Source organism: Siphateles boraxobius, unplaced genomic scaffold (assembly GCF_051911475.1).
Source record: "Siphateles boraxobius isolate OS27281-9 unplaced genomic scaffold, OSU_SipBor_1 127, whole genome shotgun sequence".
In the NCBI taxonomy this organism is placed as follows: domain Eukaryota; kingdom Metazoa; phylum Chordata; class Actinopteri; order Cypriniformes; family Leuciscidae; genus Siphateles; species Siphateles boraxobius.
The window spans coordinates 490,001-514,496 of NW_027508730.1; the positions used below are offsets into that span (position 1 = coordinate 490,001).

A 24,496-nucleotide genomic window follows, 5' to 3' on the forward strand; every position below is an offset into this window, starting at 1 on the left:
GGGGCGGGGCGAAAATAAATACAAATACATTTCAGATGTTTGAGGTCTCTCACCCCCGTTGTTGCCCACAAAACTTCAGTGCCGACACTTTGAAATAAAAAACAGGGAAAGCAGAAAAGGGCATTGCTAACATCACATCCAGCAGCCACCGCCGCTTCTCATGACACGCGCGGCTGAGCTCCGGCTGAGCTCCGGGTGAAGCTCGTCCTCTCGCACTGGCTGCTGCAGCTGGATTGTAAATCGGGTTGGTCCGGTCCGAGATCCTTTATCCTTTTTTTTTCTTCCAGCGAACTCCTTGGTTTTTTTTTGTAAATCGATGACAGAATTTGGTTTAACTGCATTGGTTTAACTCTACGATAGTGATCAGCCTAGTAAGGAGTCGCCTGCGCACTCGCAGTAGTGGCCAAGAGCGTAGAGTTGAATGACTGGTGACGAGAACCAATCAGATTGGATAAAATAACATGTATCCAATTCTGATTGGCCAGGGACGCAGCGACCTGCGCCCGGAAGAGGATCTTTAAGAAACCAATTAGAGACCAGCTTCAGGTCAAATGCTGCTGAAAATGTAAGGACTCAGATAGACATCATTTGTCTTGCGTCCCTCGCCACTGAAACCGCATGAAACATATTGAAAAACATAGAAAATAGGGGCCCCAGCGCCCTCTATTGACCAGCCGCCACTGATGAATATATCATACAGAAACAGACAAGAACACATATATAATGTAATAATGTCACTGGCTACGTTTACATGCAACCAAATAATCCATTAGTAATCGCACTGAAAGCTTCATGTTAACGCCTTATTCGATCCGATTGAGCTCGATCAGAGTGAAAGGAGTGTTTATTCCTTTTCTAATCCAATCGAGAGAACATGTGAACACTTAATCAGAAATAGTGTAATGACGTAGAAATAGTGTAATGACGTAGAAACAGCGTAATGATGTAGAAATAGCGTAATGATGTACAAATAGCACAATGACGTAAAAATAGCGTAATGACGTAGAAATAGCGTAATGTAGAAATAGCGTAATGATGTAGAAATAGTGTAATGACGTAGAAATAGTGTAATGACGTAGAAATAGTGTAATGATGTAGAAATAGCGTAATGATGTAGAAATAGCGTAATGACGTAGAAATAGCGTAATGATGTAGAAATAGTGTAATGACGTAGAAATAGTGTAATGACGTAGAAATAGTGTAATGACGTAGAAATAGTGTAATGATGTAGAAATAGTGTAATGATGTAGAAATAGTGTAATGATGTAGAAATAGCGTAATGATGTAGAAATAGCGCAATGACGTAGAAATAGCGTAATGATGTAGAAATAGTGTAATGATGTAGAAATAGCGTAATGTAGAAATAGCGTAATGATGTAGAAATACCGCAATGACGTAGAAATAGCGTAATGACGTAGAAATAGCGTAATGATGTAGAAATAGCATAATGACGTAGAAATAGCGTAATGATGTAGAAATAGCGTAATGATGTAGAAATAGCGTAATGACGTAGAAATAGCGTAATGACGTAGAAATAGCGTAATGATGTAGAAATAGCATAATGACGTAGAAATAGCGTAATGATGTAGAAATAGCGTAATGAAGTAGAAATAGCGTAATGATGTAGAAATAGCGTAATGTTGTAGAAATAGCGTAATGATGTAGAAATAACACAATGACGTAGAAATAGCGTAATGACGTAGAAATAGCGTAATGATGTAGAAATAGCGTAATGATGTAGAAATAGCGTAATGATGTAGAAATAGTGTAATGACGTAAAAATACTGTAATGATGTAGAAATAGTGTAATGATGTAGAAAAAGCGTAATGATGTAGAAATAGCATAATGACGTAGAAATAGCGTTATGATGTAGAAATAGCGTAATGATGTAGAAATTGCACAATGACGTAAAAATAGCGTAATGATGTAGAAATAGCGTAATGATGTAGAAATAGCGTAATGATGTAGAAATAGTGTAATGACGTAGAAACAGCGTAATGACGTAGAAATAGCGTAATGACGTAGAAATAGCGCAATGACGTAGAAATAGCGTAATGATGTAGAAATAGCGTAATGATGTAGAAATAGCGTTATGATGTAGAAATAGCGTAATGATGTAGAAATTGCACAATGACGTAAAAATAGCGTAATGATGTAGAAATAGCGTAATGATGTAGAAATAGCGTAATGATGTAGAAATAGCCCAATGACGTAGAAATAGCGTAATGACGTAGAAATAGCGTAATGATGTAGAAATAGCGTAATGATGTAGAAATAGCGCAATGACGTAGAAATAGCGTAATGATGTAGAAATAGCGTAAATATGTAGAAATAGTGTAATGACGTAGAAATAGCGTAATGATGTAGAAATAGCACAATGACGTAGAAATAGCGTAATGATGTAGAAATAGCACTATGACGTAGAAATAGCATAATGACGTAGAAATAGTGTAATGATGTAGAAATAGTGTAATGATATAGAAATAGCGTTATGATGTAGAAATAGTGTAATGATGTAGAAATAGCGTAATGACGTAGAAATAGCCTAATGACATAGAAATAGCGTAATGACGTAGAAATAGCATAATGACGTAGAAATAGCGTAATGATGTAGAAATAGTGTAATGATGTAGAAATACTGTAATGATGTAGAAATAGTGTAATGACGTAGAAATAGCGTAATGATGTAGAAATAGTGTAATGATGTAGAAATAGTGTAATGATGTAGAAATAGCGTAATGATGTAGAAATAGTGTAATGACAGAAATAACGTAATGACAGAAATTGCGTAATGATGTAGAAATAGCGTAATGACGTAGAAATAGTGTAATGACGTAGAAATAGCTTAATGACGTAGAAATAGCATAATGACGTAGAAATAGCGTAATGATGTAGATATAGTGTAATGACGTAGAAATAGCACAATGATGTAGAAATAGCGTAATGACGTAGAAATAGCGTAATGATGTAGAAATAGCGTAATGACAGAAATAACGTAATGACAGAAATTGCGTAATGATGTAGAAATAGCGTAACGACGTAGAAATAGTGTAATGACGTAGAAATAGCTTAATGACGTAGAAATAGCATAATCACGTAGAAATAGCGTAATGATGTAGAAATAGCGTAATGATGTAGATATAGTGTAATGATGTAGAAATAGCGTAATGACGTAGAAATAGTGTAATGATGTAGAAATAGCGTAATGACGTAGAAATAGCGTAATGACGTAGAAATAGTGTAATGACGTAGAAATAGCTTAATGACGTAGAAATAGCATAATGACGTAGAAATAGCGTAATGATGTAGATATAGTGTAATGACGTAGAAATAGCACAATGATGTAGAAATAGCGTAATGACGTAGAAATAGCGTAATGATGTAGAAATAGCGTAATGACAGAAATAACGTAATGACAGAAATTGCGTAATGATGTAGATATAGTGTAATGATGTAGAAATAGCGTAATGACGTAGAAATAGCGTAATGACGTAGAAATAGTGTAATGACGTAGAAATAGCTTAATGACGTAGAAATAGCATAATGACGTAGAAATAGCGTAATGATGTAGATATAGTGTAATGACGTAGAAATAGCACAATGATGTAGAAATAGCGTAATGACGTAGAAATAGCGTAATGATGTAGAAATAGCGTAATGACAGAAATAACGTAATGACAGAAATAGTGTAATGATGTAGATATAGTGTAATGATGTAGAAATAGCGTAATGATGTAGATATAGTGTAATGATGTAGAAATAGCGTAATGATGTAGATATAGTGTAATGATGTAGAAATAGCGTAATGACGTAGAAATAGTGTAATGATGTAGAAATAGCGTAATGATGTAGAAATAGCGTAATGACGTAGAAATAGTGTAATGACGTAGAAATAGCTTAATGACGTAGAAATAGCATAATGACGTAGAAATAGCGTAATGATGTAGATATAGTGTAATGACGTAGAAATAGCACAATGATGTAGAAATAGCGTAATGACGTAGAAATAGCGTAATGATGTAGAAATAGCGTAATGACAGAAATAACGTAATGACAGAAATTGCGTAATGATGTAGAAATAGCGTAACGACGTAGAAATAGTGTAATGACGTAGAAATAGCTTAATGACGTAGAAATAGCATAATCACGTAGAAATAGCGTAATGATGTAGAAATAGCAAATGACGTAGAAATAGTGTAATGATGTAGAAATAGCGTAATGATGTAGAAATAGTGTAATGATGTAGAAATACTGTAATGATGTAGAAATAGTGTAATGACGTAGAAATAGCGTAATGATGTAGAAATAGTGTAATGATGTAGAAATAGTGTAATGATGTAGAAATAGCGTAATGATGTAGAAATAGCGTAATGACAGAAATAACATAATGACAGAAATTGCGTAATGATGTAGAAATAGCGTAATGACGTAGAAATAGTGTAATGACGTAGAAATAGCTTAATGACGTAGAAATAGCATAATGACGTAGAAATAGCACAATGACGTAGAAATAGTGTAATGACGTAGAAATAGCACAATGATGTAGAAATAGCGTAATGACGTAGACAGAGTAATGACGTAGAAATAGCATACTGATGTAGAAATAGCGTAATGACGTAGACAGAGTAATGACGTAGAAATAGCATAATGATGTAGAAATAGCGTAATGACGTAGACAGTGTAATGATGTAGAAATAGTGTAATGATGTAGAAATAGTGTAATGATGTAGAAATAGTTTATTGATGTAGAAATAGCGTAATGATGTAGAAATAGCGTAATGATGTAGAAATAGCGTAATGACATAGAAATAGCTTAATGACGTAGAAATAGCATACTGATGTAGAAATAGCGTAATGACGTAGACAGAGTAATGACGTAGAAATAGCATAATGATGTAGAAATAGCGTAATGACGTAGACAGTGTAATGATGTAGAAATAGTGTAATGATGTAGAAATAGTGTAATGACGTAGAAATAGTTTATTGATGTAGAAATAGCGTAATGATGTAGAAATAGCGTAATGATGTAGAAATAGCGTAATGACATAGAAATAGCTTAATGACGTAGAAATAGTGTAATGACGTAGAAATAGCGTAATGATGTAGAAATAGTGTAATGATGTAGAAATAGTGTAATGACGTAGAAATAGCTTAATGACGTAGAAATATCATAATGATGTAGAAATAGGGCAATGACGTAGAAATAGCGTAATGATGTAGAAATAGTGTAATGACGTAGAAATAGCTTAATGACGTAGAAATATCATAAATAGCGTAATGATGTAGAAATAGTGTAATGACGTAGAAATATCATAATGATGTAGAAATAGCGTAATGATGTAGAAATAGTGTAATGACGTAGAAATATCATAATGATGTAGAAATAGCGTAATGATGTAGAAATAGTGTAATGACGTAGAAATATCATAATGATGTAGAAATAGTGTAATGACGTAGAAATATCATAATGATGTAGAAATAGTGTAATGATGTAGAAATAGTGTAATGACGTAGACAGTGTAATGATGTAGAAATAGCGTAATGATGTAGAAATAGCGTAATGATGTAGAAATAGCGTAATGACGTAGAAATAGCGTAATGATGTAGAAATAGCGTAATGATGTAGAAATAGCGTAATGATGTAGAAATAGCGCAATGACGTAGAAATAGCGTAATGATGTAGAAATAGCGTAATGATGTAGAAATAGCGTAATGATGTATATTTGTGCAGTGTGTGCATGTCAAAAACATCTATCCCGATTTGAAGCTTGTGACATATAAACACACACATCAACCCGATCACATGTTCAGCGTTCATGTAAACACTACATTCAGATTCAATCGCAATGAATTCAGTCCGACTGAAACACAAGTTGGGCATGTAAAAGCAGCCAGTGAGAATCTTCAGTGTGATCATGTGACTCAGATGACGGATGAACTGAGCTTTATTACCCAGAATGCCATGAGGTGTGGTCGAGCTTTCCTGTAGCAGTGGGCGTCCCGGTTGGATCCGAGGCGGGAATATGGGATGGATCTGTAGACGCTGGTCTTCTTCTGGTGCAGATCGTGCAGTAACAGCGAGAGGTCAGAGGTCAGCGAGCCTGACGCCATCTGAACAGACTGAGAGCACGAGGAGACTCTGAAACATCATCAAACTCTGTCATCAGTGCCATATACTGTAAAAAAAAATATGGACGTAGTGTCCGTGACGTCACCCGTAGGTTTCTGAAGAGCGTTTTTGAAGCCTAAAGTGGGCGGAGTCGGCCGTCGCCATCTTGGCAGCGCGTCACTCCCGGATAAACGAAAATGGGCAAAAAGGCGGGTTTTGGGTGGAGTTGAGGATCCTGGTTGCTGAAACTACGCCCGCCTAGCTCGACGTGACGAGTTTGCTCAGGCTAAGGAGCTAATGCTAATGTGCTACTGGCCTCGCGCTAAAGTGACAGCTTACTTGAAGTAGACCTAAAGCCAATAGTTAAAGTTCATGTTTTTGCCCTTCGAAATACTATAATAGTTAAAAGACATAACTAAACGTGAGACTATGTGTATTGTGATGCATTATTATTCTGCAAGATACAAATGTATTCTCATGCTGTAACTTACAATATTGCTCTGAGCGTGTGTGATTAATGCGCATACATGTCCGTCAGCGCGACATCGCACGTCAAGTTCGTAGAGAGCTTTATTCAGTCCATATAATTCTGATAGATATTACCTAAGAAGTTCAAGTAATGCACTAGAAATCCGCGCTTGTTTAAGGGACGAAGAGAAAGCACTGACTCCTGCAGGATTTCAGCTGACGGTACTTTTTATTGAACACTAAAAAGTTAAATAAGCATACTATAGTCTATCTGCTCCGTAAGATCAACGGCACCGCAGAACGAGTGTGGCCTCTATATCTTAGACGTTTTTAAATCTGAACTCCAAAAAGCAACGAAATCGTCAGATATCCATGAGTGTGTGTTCACAGAGGAAAACAGCGCTGGTTGTTCTCTCGATACTCGACAACGACGGAATCCAGCGGCGTGGGCGAAGGTATAAAGGCCTGTTCACACCGGGACGAATTTCGCGCGCGATATTCGCTGACGTTTAACGTGATTAAACAAAGGGCGTCAATGTGAGTGTGCACACCGACGCGAAAAACGCCATGCGTAAAAGCGTCATTTTTTTTAAAAACGCCTCGGGTGTCGTTTTTTTGGTTTGACACGCCGCCTCAAAGACTATCCGACCTTTTGCTCACGTGTCTGGAGCTTCTGAAGTTACAGTAAAACACAACTTGGGGGCGCTCAAACACAAAATGGTCTTGTCGAGCACACAAACGTAACGGCGAAGAAGATATACGCCAAGTAGCGTCTACACACTGCCGGGAAGAAGACGAGGAAGATGCAAGCCAAGATAAATGTAGAGCTGCTGGTCTTGTTGTGTCGGAACATGAGGAACTGTATGACAAATGGGGCTTTTCCACTGGATGGTACGGCTCGGTACGGCTCAGTACGGTTCGGCGCGGCGCGGCACGGTTCGGCTCACTTCGCTTTTCCACTGCGTGGTACGACTCGGCGCGGTGCGGCACGGCTCGGTTCGCTTTAGCTCGGTTGCTTTTCCACTGCAGTTAGTACCGCTTCAAAGTGTGTGGGATTATGACTGATCGTTATAGTTTATCCGCTCCTCGGCAACTAACAAGAGGAACGTCTGCGCTTCTCGTCCACTGACCACGATTCAGCCATTTCTTTTTTGGAACATGTTTTTCTTCAAGCAAGTCAAGCAAGTAGTTTTAAAACAGGTGCTACAGCGGTGGCTGTTACTGGCTATTTAAATCTAGCGGGTTTGATGTCTCGCAAATACAATGACGCTGGTAGTGACGATTCTGTCTGTCTGACCAATCAGTGATCTACAGTGCTTCCATGTCACATTTTAGTATCGGTAAGGTACGCTTGGAACCTCAACAGAGGTGGTACCATTTAAAGCGAGCCGAAGCGAGCCGTACCGTACCGTACCATGCAGTGGAAAAGCGCCAAAACGTGCCGTACCGAACCGAACTGTACCATACCATGCAGTGGAAAAACGGCAAAACACGACAGCGACTACAAAAATATTGATAAAAGAGAACTGTTATGGAGTGGTATTGCAGAGCAAATGGGCCTTCATGGTGAGTTTCATATCTGTTTTACATTAAGCGCCATTTAATGTCAGGGAATGAATTTGCATGTTCACTCGGCTCGGCGTCAGCGAAAATCGCTGGGGTGTGAACACAAAAAATCAATTGAAAAACGTTGGCGAATAACGCGCCGATATTCGTCCCGGTGTGTACGGCCATTAAGGCTTGTATTAAATTTTATGAAATAATCCCAGAAAAAGTTGAATCACGGCAGAGATGCCAAGTTCAGCAGTGAGGCGGATTAGCTGAGGTGATGTGATGCTAACAGAGAGCAGACTAGCGGCTAGTAGTGTCATCAGCGGCAATCCACCTGTCACTCAAGTGGCCACGCCCTAAATTATGCTGCATTTTAAGGCTTAATATAATTTAAACGGATGAGTTATAAAAATTCACCCTCCTCACAGTCGCCATGAAGAGCAAAATTAGCTATATAGACCAAAACCACTTTTTACACCAGACTGTAAACATGTTTTTTTATGCTGTAAAGTTGGGCATTTTATAATGCGAGTCTATGGGATTGAGTCTCTTCTGCAGCCGGTCTCTAGTAGCCAGTGGATGAACTGCAGTTTAATTAACTTCCTTGTTGGTTTCAAGAGAGAGACGGGAGGTTGCCGCTTGATCAGTGCACAGAGGTCATGTGACCGTAACTGTGTCATCAAGTCAAGTCAAGTCAAGTCATCCTCATTTATATAGCACTTTTAACAATGTAGATTGTTTCAAAGCAGCTTTACAGAGATAAACATATAATTTTAGGTAACAGAGATTGGTTTAGTTTTATAGTGGTTCTTGAAAAATGTTTTTTCCAGCTAAAGTTAGTTTTGATTGATTCACTTCCATCTAAATGATCATTTGTTGTTAAATTAGGGGCCGCTAAGACGACACCGTTCTCTCTAAACAGACTTTAAACGTGAACCTGTGATAATAAGTGCATCTGTAGCGTGTAGAAGTGTGTAGCGCGTAGCATATAGCGTGTAACGTGTAATAGTGTGTAGAGTGTGTACAGTGTGTGTGTGTGTGTGTGTGTGTGTGTGTGTGTGTGTGTGTGTGTGTGTGTGTGTGTGTGTGTGTGTGTGTGTGTGTGTGTCACCTGTTCGGCGAGCAGGAGTGTGTCCATCAGCTGTTTGGACTCCTGACACGCGTGGATTCGCTCTTCACTCCGGAGCCGCCGGGAACCTGTGGGAGAGAGGGAAGAGAGTCACCACAAACACACTCAGACACACACTCACACACACACTCATACTCTCACACACACACTCACATACACACACACTCTCACACACACTCTCACACACACGCACACACACACTCTCACACACACACTCATACACACACACACACACTCTCACACACACTCTCACACACTCTCACACACACTCTCACACACACACACACACACACACACACACACACACACACACACACACACACACACACACTAACACACACACACTCACATACACACACACTCTCACACACACACACACACACACACACTCTCACATACACACACACACACTCTCACACACACACACACACACACACACACTCACACACACACACACTCTCACATACACACACACACACACACACTCTCTCTCACACACACACATACACACACTCACACACACACACATAGTGGATTGCTGTTCCTGATCGATTGCTCCTGTCTGCCTAGCTGCCTGCTGTGTTTTGTTTGCTTCGAGGCTGTAAGCTCCGTCTAAGCCTCGTATTAGCTTTGTATTTCTTTAAGTTTTGAACCATCATTTACTACCATTTCTAGTTGTTTATACTACTAAATACAGCTTAGACAACATCTCAGATTAACCTGACATCGCTAGCTTCCGTTATTGTTAGCACAACACGCTAGTAACTCGCTAACGTTAGCCTTTTAAAGCGCCACCCGTGCGCTCAGTTATTTATTTGTTTTTCTCTCGCGCGCCCGCGCCTCTGAGTTCATAAAAAGCCCAGGGGCTTCATTTATAAAACTTTGCGTAGGTTTTGCGCCAGAAGTGGCGTACGGATGAAACATAGGACGTGCGTACGCACAGAAATATTCGGATTTATAAAACCGTGCGCACGCACATCCTACGCATTTTTTCCTTAATAAATCCCAATCAATTCTAAATGTAGCGCAGCTTTTGCGGCTTCATGTCACGCCCATAGTTGCCCATAAATAGTCCGTGAAACGCCCACAAGTTAATATTCATAGATTGTGAAATTATGGCAAACATAGAGAGGAAATCAAAAAAACTTAACTTCACTCAATGTGAAGTAGAAGTTATCGTTGGCGAGGTGGAAAAGAGGAGAAAAATGTTGTTTGGAGGGCACATTGTGGGCATTACTAATGCCAAAAAGGCACTTGAGTGGCAAAAGGTTGCAGACGCTGTAAATGCTGTAGCCTCACAACCTCGGACTGTGGCCAAAATAAAAAAGAAATGGTCAGACATCAAAGTCGAGGCAAAAAAGCGTCTAGCGCTCCATCGCCAGAGTGTGTCTGCCACGGGTGGGGGAAAGGGGACACCGGAGCTGACCCCTCTTGATGAGAGACTGTTGGCAATTATTGGGGAATCCCTATTAAGTGGAGTGGTGACTGAGGCGGAGGGGGACACTGACGCGCCAGATGCACCGGATGACACAGGTAAGTGAAATAAGTCAAATGAATGCAGTCAAGTCACATGTATGTAGGCTACACGATTACAATTTATTCATATAGAACAATCTTTATTTCAGTCGCTGGGTGTTCTAGCTGGGCCAGTGCCAGTGGTTCAGAAGCTGCAGCTGAGCAGCCGTCTGTGCCCAGCGTCTCCACGGCACGCGGCTCTCAACCCTCCAGCAGCGGGCGTGTCCTCACCGATGCAGTCCTTGAAATGCAGAGGGAAGTCATTAACTCAGTCAGAGAGGTGGCAAAGGAGTTGGGTGAAATCAAGACTGTCCTAACTGAAATAAACAGCACAATGAGGGAATTCTTGAATAAATTATATATTTTTTCCACACCTTTTGTTGTTCTTTACAAGCGACGCATCACTTCCAAACGCTGGCGCACAGCAGCAGCATTTGGCTCAAAATGCCTGGGGATGGGGGTCAGGGTCGGGGCCAACACAGCAATCGGCGTCAGGGGGTAGAGGCACGTTTTTAAGCTGTGCCACATTGTGTAGCACAGCACATGCCAGCACGATTTTGGACACCTTTTCAGGAGTGTACAATAACCTCCCTCCAGTGCAGTCGAGGCAGCGCCATCTGCCCTTAAACAGGCCGATGGTGCGCTCCACTATAGCGCGAGCTCGGCTGTGGCACATGTTGTAGTGCCTTTCCTCTGCATTATGTGGATTGAGGAAAGGTGTAAGCAACCACTGTTTGAGGGGATATCCACTGTCCCCTGCCAGGATAGTGAAAGGGTTAAGACTTTGAAGTACAGTAAAATGTCTAGTAATCAAACGTAGCCTACCTAGAAGCCAGCCATCACGCACAGCACCAGCCTCGAGTCTGCGCCCAACACTGCTGTGTCTTAAAATGAATGAGTCATGGGTTGACCCAGGCCACCGAGCTACTACGTTAGTGAGCAACATGTCTGCATCACAAATAATTTGGACATTGATCGAATGGAAATGCTTTCGATTAATGAAAGCATTTTCATTCACATTCGGTGCCCTTATGGCAACATGAGTGCAGTCAATAGCACCGATAACGTTTGGGAAACCGTACATAGCTGCAAATTGAGCTTTCTTGTTTGCCTGTTCACCCGCCGTGTATGGAAACTTTATGCTCTCATGGGACAAAGCTATTATGCCTTTTAAAACGTCTGGCATTATCCGGCTAAGGGTCGGCTGAGATATGCCTGACCTGTCAGCCAATTCCCTCTGAAAAGTGCCAGTCGCCAGGAATCCTAGTGTTGTTAGGACTTGAAGTGGGACTGGCACGGCATGGTTCCTCCGAGTGCTCCTCTGTAACGCGGGGGCCAAAAGACCGCAGAGGTCCAACAGGACAGCTCGAGGAAGTCGGAACCGGCTCATGAGCCACTCGTCCTCATTTGCCAGCAAATCTTCTTGCTGTCTGAAGATGCGTTCACTCCGAATCCTTCCTTTTGCCACATCTTCTAAGAGCGCAAGATCAGCCATTGTGCGTCATTACGCATTGTGATGGGGCATTTTATTTCCATCCATTTAATTGCATCTGACAAGCTACAGATGTTGGTTATAATCTACTTGGAAATGGGAATTAGTTCAGCGCAAATGTAATTTCTTGCAGCTTTCTGAATGGTTGAGACATAGGCTACGTCATACGTTATTTTATCAAAAATAAAACAAACTAAAGGCATATGCATGAATACCATGATTCCGTAGCTGATGAAGACATTTTTAGTATGAAAACAACTTTCCCCAGAGGACAAATAATACAACTATTTATCTATCTGTCTATAAATCTATCTAGGCTATATATCTCCCTAATTATATATCTATCTGACTGACTATCTAATTGCATCTATATCTGCTCCGCCAGACGGACACATTGGCGAGAATATCAGTTTTGTATATTATTTCGTTCTGTTTACCATCTTATTTATGAGGATGAATTGTATAACATGCCAATATTATTGCAGAACATATTTGACTTTTCTTTTTGGAAATATTAATTTGCATTTCTGTTTCAGATCGATCAAACGGGTGTTCGTGTAGGCTGTTGATTGTAAGACTTGCTTTGTGAAGTCTTCGTGCTATTTATGAGAGGCAGTATTGCCATTTATTTTACACAACGGTCTACAGTTTCACACACTTTCATGTGTTTCTTCCATCTGCCGACGGTGTCGCCATTTCTCATTTCACCCGTTTTTGTGCGTACGCCTGGGTCAGAGCTTGCGTGAAGGACCGCACATTTTCCCGTCAAGTTTGCTTTTTATAAATACCAATTATTGCGTAGAGAGCGGCGTACGCCTTCTTTTGTGCGTGCGCAACGTTTATAAATGAGGCCCCAGGTGAGTAAGAATCAGTCAACAAACACGGTGAGTAATGTCTTGTCCTGTTATTGTCACCTGCACTTCATGATGTTTTATTAACAAGGTTCGGGAGGAGCAGGTGTAGATAATTAACCCAATCAGCACAAGTGGAGATCAATCAGTAATCAACTCAGGACAAGATAAATAACAGCAGAACCCACCTGTGTTTCTTGACGGTTTATCACCATTTGGCCCCGCAGTAGCCCACCTTCCTGTCATGTCCGAATCCAGCTCTTCCCGTTTGATGAAGAATCTTTCGTCGGTCAGGATCAGGAATATTTGCCACAATCCTCTGGTGTTATCTCGCGGGCGTCAGGCCAAACAAACGGGTCCTCCCCACCGCGGGCGAAACATCCGCAATCTACTTCCGCATATTTGTTTAAAACGGAGCATTCAATAATTCCTGCCATAGAGAAATGGATAATAAGGCAATGCCGCCCTCTTCACACGAAGGAACGGGCCTTCCTCCAGCGCCAGGCCGCCGCAGCAGGCCCTAAGTAAGCCGCGCTGAAGATTCAGTCCCGACCAGTCCACACTCTCTACGTCTGCCTGGTCAACCATAGACATCATATAGATAGAAGCCCTATCGACCGCTACTGCCTATTGGCGCGGACGAGCCGTGGGGCCGCCCTCTTAAACCGGTCGACCGCTCCGCTCAGTGTAATCTGTTTGGCAGGTGCAATGAGCTGCCAGCGCATTTAATTAATCATATCTCACTGAATACCGAACTGATTTTCAAGCAGGTACTTTTGCTGCAAAGGTCATACACGTAGCTACAATTCAGGACACATTGAATATTTTACTCACAAATTAAAAAACAATAGTACGGTAATGTTAAATGTTAAATCTTACTTGTGGAAAGTAATCCCCGAGTGGGGGTCCGCCGATTTGAGCAGAAATATGCTGCACAGTGCTCTGGCATCTACTGCTGCTATGCAACGCAAATAGGAGTATGACCGGTTTAAGATGGCGGCCGCATTTCTTGCGCCACAGCGGCCAATGGGGCATCTAGTCTCTGTATGATGTCTATGGGGTCAACTCCGTGAGTGCTCAGCTCAAAACCTTTTTGTTTCCGTCCCCGGTTGAACTTCGCATCGATTCAGTTGTTGAATCACGAGCCAGTTATGCTATCTGGATACTCATTTTTGATCGGGGAACACTCGCTTTAAATCACTTCTGTACAAATGATTTGCCGTCACTAACGCGATGCTTCCTCGTGGCATAAATTCACACGTTAACAGTAGGTCTCACATTACGTGCAGATTGCACACAGAATCATCAAGAACCTATCACTAACACTGTCCTGCAATGTATCTACAAAAATCGCTTAGAAACTTAAATTTATAGTGTAAATGTATTTTTATTAAATTTTTTTAAGGAGCCTAATTTAAAACCACTGCTTCACTATTGTTTTTCTGATTCATAACGAACAAATCGGCAGGGAATGTGACCTATAGCCATAGAAATAATTAAAATAAACTGTCATGTCGACGGTCCCTGTTTGATGATCATCCAACATCAAACAATGATTACTGAATCAAACCGATGGGTCAGAGGTGAATATATGCAGGTTCTAAAACGTTTTAGTCTTATGTAAGCAGTCTAAACTGTTCTGAACGCGGACTGCTATCTTTGCTCGGCCACTTAAACTTCAGATGCGCATAATCCTGCAAGGATTAATCTCTCACCTCCTCTTCCTCGCGTCTTTGATTAACGTGCAAGAAGACGAGCATCGGTCTGCCAGGCCCCAATCTCCTCCTCCCTTCACTCAGCCTCACACCACAGGAGCTCAATTTCTCCAGGTAAGTTTCTCCTACTGCCACAGCAGTGATGTCTCCTCTGCTCCCGCTGGAGCTCTGTTTCTCTGGCTAATTTTCTCCACTGCCACAGCAGTGATGTCTTCTCTCCAGTACCTCACTATTCAGAATCGATATTCCAGTAAAAAAAAAAAAAAAAAAAACTAATTGATGATTGTCTCCATCCAGCGAGCATTGGTCTCCCAGCGGATGTCGCATGCATCTATGTTTCCTCTTTCTCCATCCAGCGAGCATTGGTCTCCCAGCGGATGTCGCATGCATCTATGTTTCCTCTTTCTCCATCCAGCGAGCATTGGTCTCCCAGCGGATGTCGCATGCATCTATGTTTCCTCTTTCTCCATCCAGCAAGCATTGGTCTCCCAGCGGACGTAGCATGCATCTATCTCTTCTCTTTTCCATCCAGAGAGCATTGGTCTCCCAGTGAATGTACTATGTATTTTGTACTTGTGCTGCGTTCTATTATTTATGCGTGTCGGAGTTCCGACTAGGAAGACAGACGTTGCCTAGCAACACGCCCCCTTTCCTCAGATTTCCCAGCTCGGTAGTCAGACAACCTTGAGGACACTGAGCAAGAATTCCGATACGGAATCCAAGATGGCTCCGCCCTGTGTGACTTGTATGAATGGTTTTCATTGGTTTTGGACCGCTTTGGTTGTTTAAATTATGATCTTAATCACTTGTATTACTGCGATACCTTACTGCATCTGTATCACTGCCTGTGGCCTTGTTCTGAGTGCAATATTGAACGAAACCTTGTTTCAAACGGGTGTTACTAATGTGGCTAGCGTTGCTAACAGAAGATAACTAAAACATGAAATAAAGTGAGAATTTTAGAAGTTCAAATGGCTGTGTTTTGATAAGCGCCTGGTACTCGGCCAGTGCTAGCATAGCAACAGCTTTCTGGTTGGCGTCTATGTTTTTCTCCGACTCGGACGTGCAAAACATACCAGAATACGTGAAGCATAGAAGTGACGTCATATATGAGGTCCGAATCGGTTCGTTGACAAAAAATCGTTTCGTTGACAAAAATCGGTTCGTTGACATAATAGAACGCAGTGTTATCTCTACTCTCTCCCGTCCAGCGAGCATGGGTCTCCCAGCGGACGTACTATGTACTGTAGGATTACAAATTTATTAAAATGTTAATTTAGGTTCCAATACTATAGTATATAAACTAAGAAAGTTTATTTAGTGTGAATTTTTATAACTAAGATAAATGTCACAAACCTGCCCGTTCCTGTCTGTCCTGATCTCTCCATTGTAAGTTAAATTGATCAGAGCACTGAGAATATCACCTTTTGTCTTTGAATGGTCTGGCTGATTAGATTAGTTTCTATGCATTCGAATCACACTGTTAATGCCGAGTAGGGATGCTAACCGATGACCGTTTGACCGATGGTTGACCGTCTCAACGTTAACCGATCAAAGTTGTCGGTAAAAAAAAAGTGATCTCTAAATTAGGCTATTATAAACAGTGGACTAAACGCTACTACAGTTAGCCATCTCATTCCAAGATATTTTTGTGTGAAGTGAACAAATCCCTCACACTCAATTTTTCATAACTCGCCTGTTTGTACTTAATAAACCAATAAAAACATTTGGGTTCGTGCGCTCACAAGGTTTGCGAAAAGTTAAGGCTACAGGCTAAAACACTGGAGGTTAGAGACAGGGCAGACCACAGGATGAAGCGTGTAAAGAAACGTAGTGTGTGGGACCATTTCACCAAAAAGAATGACACAGTAAGTTGCAACTTGTGTGATACAGTGCTTAAATACAGTAGTAATACTGTAGAAATATATTAAATCTACATTTCAGTGGTAACAGATAAGGTGATGATGATAATCATCTTTCTTTATTATTGTTAGCACTAACGTTACCTCAAACTAGAGCGGAGTCTCTTCAGTCTTCGGAGCTGTCATTTTCTTAAATGAGCCGCTGCAATGTTTCAAATGAGCTTCTAACGCTAGACTAACGCCTTTATTTTCAACGCGATCACCTTGTACCCAAACCATTTCAAAACTAAGGAGCCATTTGTCCTCCGATTACATACAAGCTCCTCGGCGCCGCGTTTGCAGGACTCATGTTTCGCGCTGTAGGGGATTTTAAAAAAGTGACGTGAGTGGAAGCGCGGCGTCGGGGCAGTGTGTGTGTGTGTGTGTGTGTGTGTGTGTGTGTGTGTGTGTGTGTGTGTGAGCGGGAGGCAGAGAGAGATGCAACAGAGTTGCGAAATTGCAGGCGCGGCTCGAAATGGCTGTTATTTCAAATAGCGTGGCATATTTTAAACTAATCGGTTAACCGGTTTCAACCGGCTAACGAGGCTCGGTGGTCGGTCAAGAAAATTTTTAGTTTTCGCCATCCCTAATGCCGAGGAGATCAGGGCTGGAAAGTTTCAGGTAGCAGGGCGGACTCCTGTGCCTCATTTACATTCTTTATTTCAGAGTGTCTCCACCTCTATGTAACTCCTCCCCCTTGAAAGATATATAAACTACAAGGTATTTTGCCTTAGTCAGATCTTGGACGAAGCAGACTACAGCAATAAAGAAACCTGCTTGAAAGATATCCCAACGTCTCCTGGTCTTCGCTTCTGAGTTCCTACACCTTAGAAGAAAGTTCACTACAGTACTTATCTCTACTCTATCCCGTCCAGCGAGCATGGGTCTCCCAGCAGACACAGCATGTATCTATCTTCCCACTACCTCTGTCTAGCAAGCGTTGGTCTCTCAGCGGACAGCATGTATCTTCCTTTTTCATATTTCTGTCCAGCGAGCATTGGTCTCTCAGCGGACTCGACACGTATCTATCTTTCCTGCCCAGCCAGCATTTTCAAATTCATTCCACCTCGCAGGTGGCCGGTAGAGCCCAATATCCTGACGCCATCGAGCCGCTCACGTCAGAAGCTACATGGTCCCTCCCGGTCAGCCGTTTTTTCGATTCCTGCTTAACTCACCCGTTAACGCCACAGAGATATACTTCATCAAGCGATCAAGCTTATTGAAAAGCCAGCCAGCCAAATTCTCTGCATCTTTGGGGGGTCTATAGTCTGGCGGCTGTCCTTTTTTTGGGGGGGGGGGGGGGAGTACTCTGGGTTCGGGCCGAAATTCGGAGCTCGGAGCCCTCCACCCGGACAGCACGCCAAGTACGCATAACCTTTACCATAATAATTAGATGTAGATGTGAACTCATGAAATGATGTTTTATTAACAAGGTTCGGGAGGAGCAGGTGCAGATAATTAACCCAATCAGCACAAGTGGAGATCAATCAGTAATCAACTCAGGACAAGATAAATAACAGCAGAACCCACCTGTGTTTCTTGAAGGTTTATCAGCATCCCACCTCCACCCCATCTCCTCACTTTTAGTTCCATCTCTAGTTCCATCTCTAGTTCCACTCTAGTTCCATCTACTCTTACCAACGGGGGGAGTACTCTGGCTTCGGGCAGAAATTCCGAGCTCGGAGCCCTCCACCCGGACAGCACGCCAAGTATGCATAACCTTTACCATAACAATTATATGTAGATGTGAACTCGTGAAATGTTACATGTTTATCATAGCCTTCCCCGTCGGCAATAGGGATGCACCGATCCGATACTCAGCATCGGTATCGGCTCCGATACTGCCATTTTTGCCGGATCGGGTATCGGTCAGATGAGGCCGATCCAAATCCGATATTGTGCGTCTACTATTTTGTGTTATAGTTAACCCACAAAAGGCACAAATATTTGCTCCACAAAAGGCACAAAAACATTATAAAGCACCATAAAGTTTTCGTGCACTATCTTATAAGTGTTCTGAAGCCATTATGTAGTATAATGTGAGATATAAATTAATATTTAAGTCATTAAATTCAAGATCACGTAAACTGTTCCCTCCGCTGCGGCTGTCAGTCATTCTCCATTCAGCATCAAACAGCGCGTCACGTTCGGGTACGACAGTCAACATGATGAAACTCTCTCCAAGATGATTCAATGTTAATATTATTATACTTGATCTGTAGATAAAGGTCTATGGTTTCGCATAATACAACTTTATATTGCTGGACTTTATTGCTGTAACTAAATCATGTTACTTTCTACCGTGTGTCTGTTAGATCACAACACTGGAGTCAGAGCACTATCATTGTTCTTCACGCGCACAGTAACTGATATTTAAAACTGTTAAAAGAAAAGGCTCAATAAACTATTGCATAGAGATAGATACTGTATAATACACTACGCATCGATATGTCTTTCCTTTGTGCTTTGAACTTTTCAATGCGGACTCGACGCGCTGCGCGCTGTGACTCCGTGTTGCTTCAAGCGCATCATTCTGCGCTCGGGATGCGCATAAGCGCTTTGTGCCGCACTGTACTGGAGCCTTTTGCGCAATGAAGGATTATTAATAGCCTTTCTTGTTCTGTCCTATCTATCATATGTTGCTGCCTCATTAAACAGCTGTGCTATACATTTAAAACATGTCTCAAATTACATAGCCTAGGCTACTATAAAAAATTATCTTTTTGATTTTTGTTATCTTGTTTTTCATGAATGTATTTTACAACAATATAAAGAGCAATGTGTAACGTTTTACAAGATTTAGTGTTACACTTATTGTCTCTTACTTGTTCCCCACTAAATGTTTTTTTTTTCACTAAATGTTCAGATTTTATACAATTATTGTGCACTCGTGATATTTCTAGACTAGATTTTACTGCTGAACTATCCACTAATCTAGTTTATAATAGCATTTTTGTCATATATTATGATCATATATTTTTTGGATTTGTTGTTTTTCTTTATAATGAAGTTGTCTGTATTAAGTAGATGGTGTTTAACTCACAAAAGAGTGATTATCAGTTCAACACACAGTTATTGAAATTCTACCTGATTTAAAAAAAAAAACTGCGCTGGTATCGGATTGGTATCGGTATCGGCCGATACTCAGAATTTTGGGATCGGATCGGATCGGTTTTGAAAAAGCGGTATCGTTGCATCCCTAGTCGGCAATATAGGGTTTATATGTGATAAATGCAAGGAAACAGTCAGGCTGACGGAGAAGATTTCAGAATTAGAAACACGCATCCAAACTTTAATTGAGGATAGTAAGTGTGCTAGAGCTTTAGATTCTATTTTGGATGCGCCTAGCATAGTGAACTCTTTGCATGATTCGGTTCCGGCTGAATTATTGCCTGTGCAGCCAGGCAGATGGGTGACAGTGAGGGATCGCTCTAGTCACGGATCAAAAAACCACTCTTCCGTTCCGATTACCACAACAAATCGATTTGCCCCACTCAGTGAAACACCCACTGAGAATTCTGTTGGTTGTGCCCTGGTAATTGGCGATTCTATTACACGGAACGTGAAAATAGGGACACCAGCCAACATAGTCACATGTTTGCCGGGAGCCAGAGCGCCTGACATCAAAGCAAATTTAAAAGTGCTGGCTAATGCTAATCGTAAATTCTCTAAGATTGTTATTCACGTCGGCACTAATGATGTTCGATTACGCCAGTCGGAGATCACCAAAATTAATATTAAAGAGGTGTTTGAACTCGCAAGTACGATGTCAGGCTCTGTAATTTGCTCTGGCCCCCTTCCTGTTGAAGGAGTGATGATATAGTTAGCAGATTGTCATCACTCAATGGCTGGCTGTCTAAGTGGTGTCCGCAAAATAATATAGAATTCATAGACAATTGGAAAAGTTTTTGGGGCAAACCTGACCTGTTGAAAAGAGATGGTATTCATCTTTCCTGGGATGGTGCTGCTCTTCTCTCTAGTAATTTGGCTCATAGTCTTAGAGACAAAACATGACAATCTGGGGCTCAGGTCAGGAAACAGACAAACTGGCTAAACCGACCGTCTGCTAGCGGCCTCGCGTCACCAAGGTCAGATAAATCCCATCACATAGAGGCTCTTTCACCTAGATATCATCATATAGAGACTGTGTCTGTTCCCCGAATTTGGAAATCCAAAAAACGTCCAAACCGATCTAAGGTTAAAAATGTAATTGATATTCAACAAATAAAAAATAGATATAATACAGATGAGCAAACAATAAGGCTTGGGTTGCTGAATATTCGATCCCTTACTTCAAAAGCGCTCATAGTTAATGATATGATTTCAGATTATAACCTAGATGTGCTGTGTATGACAGAAACCTGGCTTAAACCAGACGATTACATTACTTTAAATGAGTCCACCCCGCATGATTACTGTTATAAACATGAACCTCGCCTGAAAGGCAAAGGGGGAGGTGTTGATGTAATTTATAGTAAAATTTTCAAAACCACTAAAAAATCTAGTTTTAAATATACTTCTTTTGAAGTGTTGGTGCTTAATGTAAAAATATATAATGTAAACGATAAATCAAGTTTGAAAATTCTGCTGGCAACTGTATACAGGCCACCAGGGCACCATAAAGATTTTATCAAAGAATTTGCTGACTTTCTATCAGAATTAGTATTGACTGCAGATAAAGTCCTAATTGTTGGTGATTTTAATATTCATGTAGATAATGGAAAAGATGCAATGGGATTGGCATTTAAAGACATTCTTAACTCTATTGGAGTTAGACAACACGTGTCAGGACCTACTCATTGTCGGAATCATACTCTAGATCTAATATTATCACATGGAATCAATGTTGATGCTGTTGAAATTCTGAAGCAGAGCGACAACATCTCAGATCATTATCTAGTCTCATGTAAATTACATTTAGCCAAGGCTGCAAAGCCAACTCCGTGTTATAAATATGTTAGACCTATCACTTCTGCCACTAAAGATTGCTTTATCAATAATCTTCCAGATCAGTTTCATCATCTCAGCATCCCAGATAGCTTAGAAGAACTTGATATTGCAACAGAAACTTTTAACTCTCTCCTTTCCACCACTTTAGATACAGTTGCTCCGTTGGGCTTAAAGAAGATTAAAGAAAATAGTCCAACACCGTGGTACAACGAGCACAGCCGGGCCCTTAAGAGAGCAGCCAGAAAAATGGAGCGCAACTGGAAGAAAACAAAACTAGAGGTATTTCGGATTTCATGGAAGGAGAGCTCGATTGCTTACAGAGAGGCTTTAAAAGCTGCTAGATCTGCTTATTTTTCAACCCTATTAGAAGAAAATAAACATAATCCAAGGTATTTATTTGAAAAAGTGGCTACACTAACGAAAAAGAAAGCTTCAAGCCCAGAAGTTTCCAAGAAACACAGCAGTAATGACTTTATGAACTTCTTCACTTATAAGATTGATAATATTAGGGACAATATTATAACTATGCAACCGTCTACTACAGCATCGCATCAGGGAGTGCATTATAGTCTCCCCGAGGTAAAATTTGATTAATTTGTTGCCATAGGAGAGGAAGAATTTTGCAAACTCGTTAATTCATCTAAATCGACAACATGTATGTTAGACCCTATACCGACTAAACTACTGAAAGAGATGCTTCCAGAAGTCATAGATCCTTCTTAACATCATTAATTCATCTTTGTCTCTAGGATACGTACCAAAAACCTTTAAGCTGGCTATGATTAAACCACTTGTTAAAAAAACGCAACTTGATCCTACACAATTAGTCAATTACAGGCCGATCTCAAATCTACCTTTTCTGTCAAAGATACTAGAAAATGCAGTATCCTCACAACTGTGTTCCTTTCTTGAAAGAAATGGTATCTGCGAGGATTTTCAGTCAGGATTTAGACCGCACCATAGCACTGAGACAGCTCTCATTAGAGTCACAAATGATTTGCTCTTATCATCTGATCGTGGTTGTATCTCTCTATTAGTGTTACTTGATCTTAGTGCTGCATTTGACACCATTGACCACAACATTCTCTTAAATAGACTAGAAAACAATGTTGGCATTAGTGGAATTGCATTAGCATGGTTTAAATCATATTTATCTGACCGTTTTCAGTTTGTAGCAGTAAATGAAGAGATGTCTTATCGATCACAAGTTCAGTATGGCGTACCACAAGGCTCAGTACTAGGACCGCTGCTGTTCACTCTGTACATGCTACCTTTAGGAGATTTCATTAGGAAACATGGAATTAGCTTTCACTGTTATGCTGATGATACTCAGCTCTATATTTCTTCCAAACCTAACGAAACTCACCAATTCACAAAATTATCGGAATGCATAGTAGATTTCAAAAATTGGATGACTAGTAATTTCCTACTACTAAATTCTGAAAAAACAGAGATTCTAATTATTGGACAAAAAACTTCCACACGTAATAACCTAGAATACCGTCTAACACTTGATGGCTGCTCTGTTAAGTCTTCGTCGTCAGTTAGGAACCTGCGTGTGTGTGTGTGTGTGTGTGTGTGTGTGTGTGTGTGTGTGTGTGTGTGTGTGTGTGTGTGTGTGTGTGTGTGTGTGTGTGTGTGTGTGTGTGTGCTCTTTGATACCAATCTTTCATTTGAAAGTCACGTGTCTAGTGTCTGTAAAACCGCATTTTTCCATCTTAAAAATATATCTAAATTACGTCATATGCTCTCATTGACAAATGTGGAACAACTAGTTCATGCGTTCATGACTTCAAGGCTAGATTATTGTAATGCTCTACTGGGTGGTTGCCCTGCACGCTTAATAAACAAACAGCTAGTTCAAAACGCAGCCGCCAGAGTTCTTACCAGAACCAGGAAGTATGACCATATTAGCCCGGTTCTGTCAACACTGCATTGGCTCCCTATTAAACAAATTTTAAAATATTGCTGATTACTTACAAAGCACTAAATGGTTTAGCTCCCCAGTACTTGAGCGAGCTCTTAACCCATTATAGTCCTTCACGTCTATTGCGATCTCAAAACTCTGGCCAGTTGATAATACCTAGAATATCTAGATCGACTGCTGGCGGTAGATCCTTTTCCTATTTAGCACCAAAACTTTGGAACAATCTTCCTAACATTGTCCGGGAAGCAGACACAGTCTGTCAGTTCAAAGCTAGACTAAAAACACATCTCTTTGGCTTAGCATACACATAACACTCTATAGACTTCTATAATTCAATATTAGGCTGCTTAGATTAGGTCAGCCGGAACTGGGAACACTTCCCTTAAATCCTGATGTACTCGTTACATCATAAGAAGAATGGCATCTACGCTAATTTTAGTGTCTTTGTTTATCCCGAGGTTTTCCCGCAGCCTGCCGGATCCAGGCCGTTTCCAGATCTGACGAAGGACTTTCGCCTGGACCCGATGACAATGCAGTGCTGAAGTGCCAACTAGCCTCTCCCTATGGAGGATCCCTATACCACTCTACAGATAAAGCCTTGTGGAATTTTTCGGTTCGCGTACCTACCCAAAGTGATAAGATAAAAAAAAAATTCTGCATCAAAATGTATAGACAAGTTGTTTGTTTAGGCATGGTTTGTAAAGAATTACAAACCTGCGCACATATATTCAAACGCACATAACTATAGAATCAATTCTTAATGCGCATGTGAACGCCATCAGCGTCTATCACAGGTTCACGTTTAAAGTCTGTTTAGAGAGAACGGTGTCGTCTTAGCGGCCCCTAATTTAATAACAAATGATCATTTAGACGGAAGTGAATCAATC

General features: G+C 41.0%; 1 protein-coding gene across 2 annotated transcripts in view; it reads right to left on the reverse strand.

The window, feature by feature from the left end:
* LOC143733929 (uncharacterized) overlaps positions 1-24,496 on the reverse strand; it is a 28,552-nt gene that overhangs the window by 2,641 nt on the left and 1,415 nt on the right. The window contains exons 3-4 of one of the 2 annotated variants that reach the window (XM_077225170.1): positions 9,241-9,326; positions 5,954-6,121 (exon numbers count right to left, since the gene is read on the reverse strand). In XM_077225170.1, the coding sequence (XP_077081285.1) occupies positions 5,954-6,121; positions 9,241-9,326 (254 nt within the window). The remainder of the gene's footprint in view (positions 1-5,953; positions 6,122-9,240; positions 9,327-24,496) is intronic. The other variant, XM_077225171.1, reaches the window with a different exon arrangement.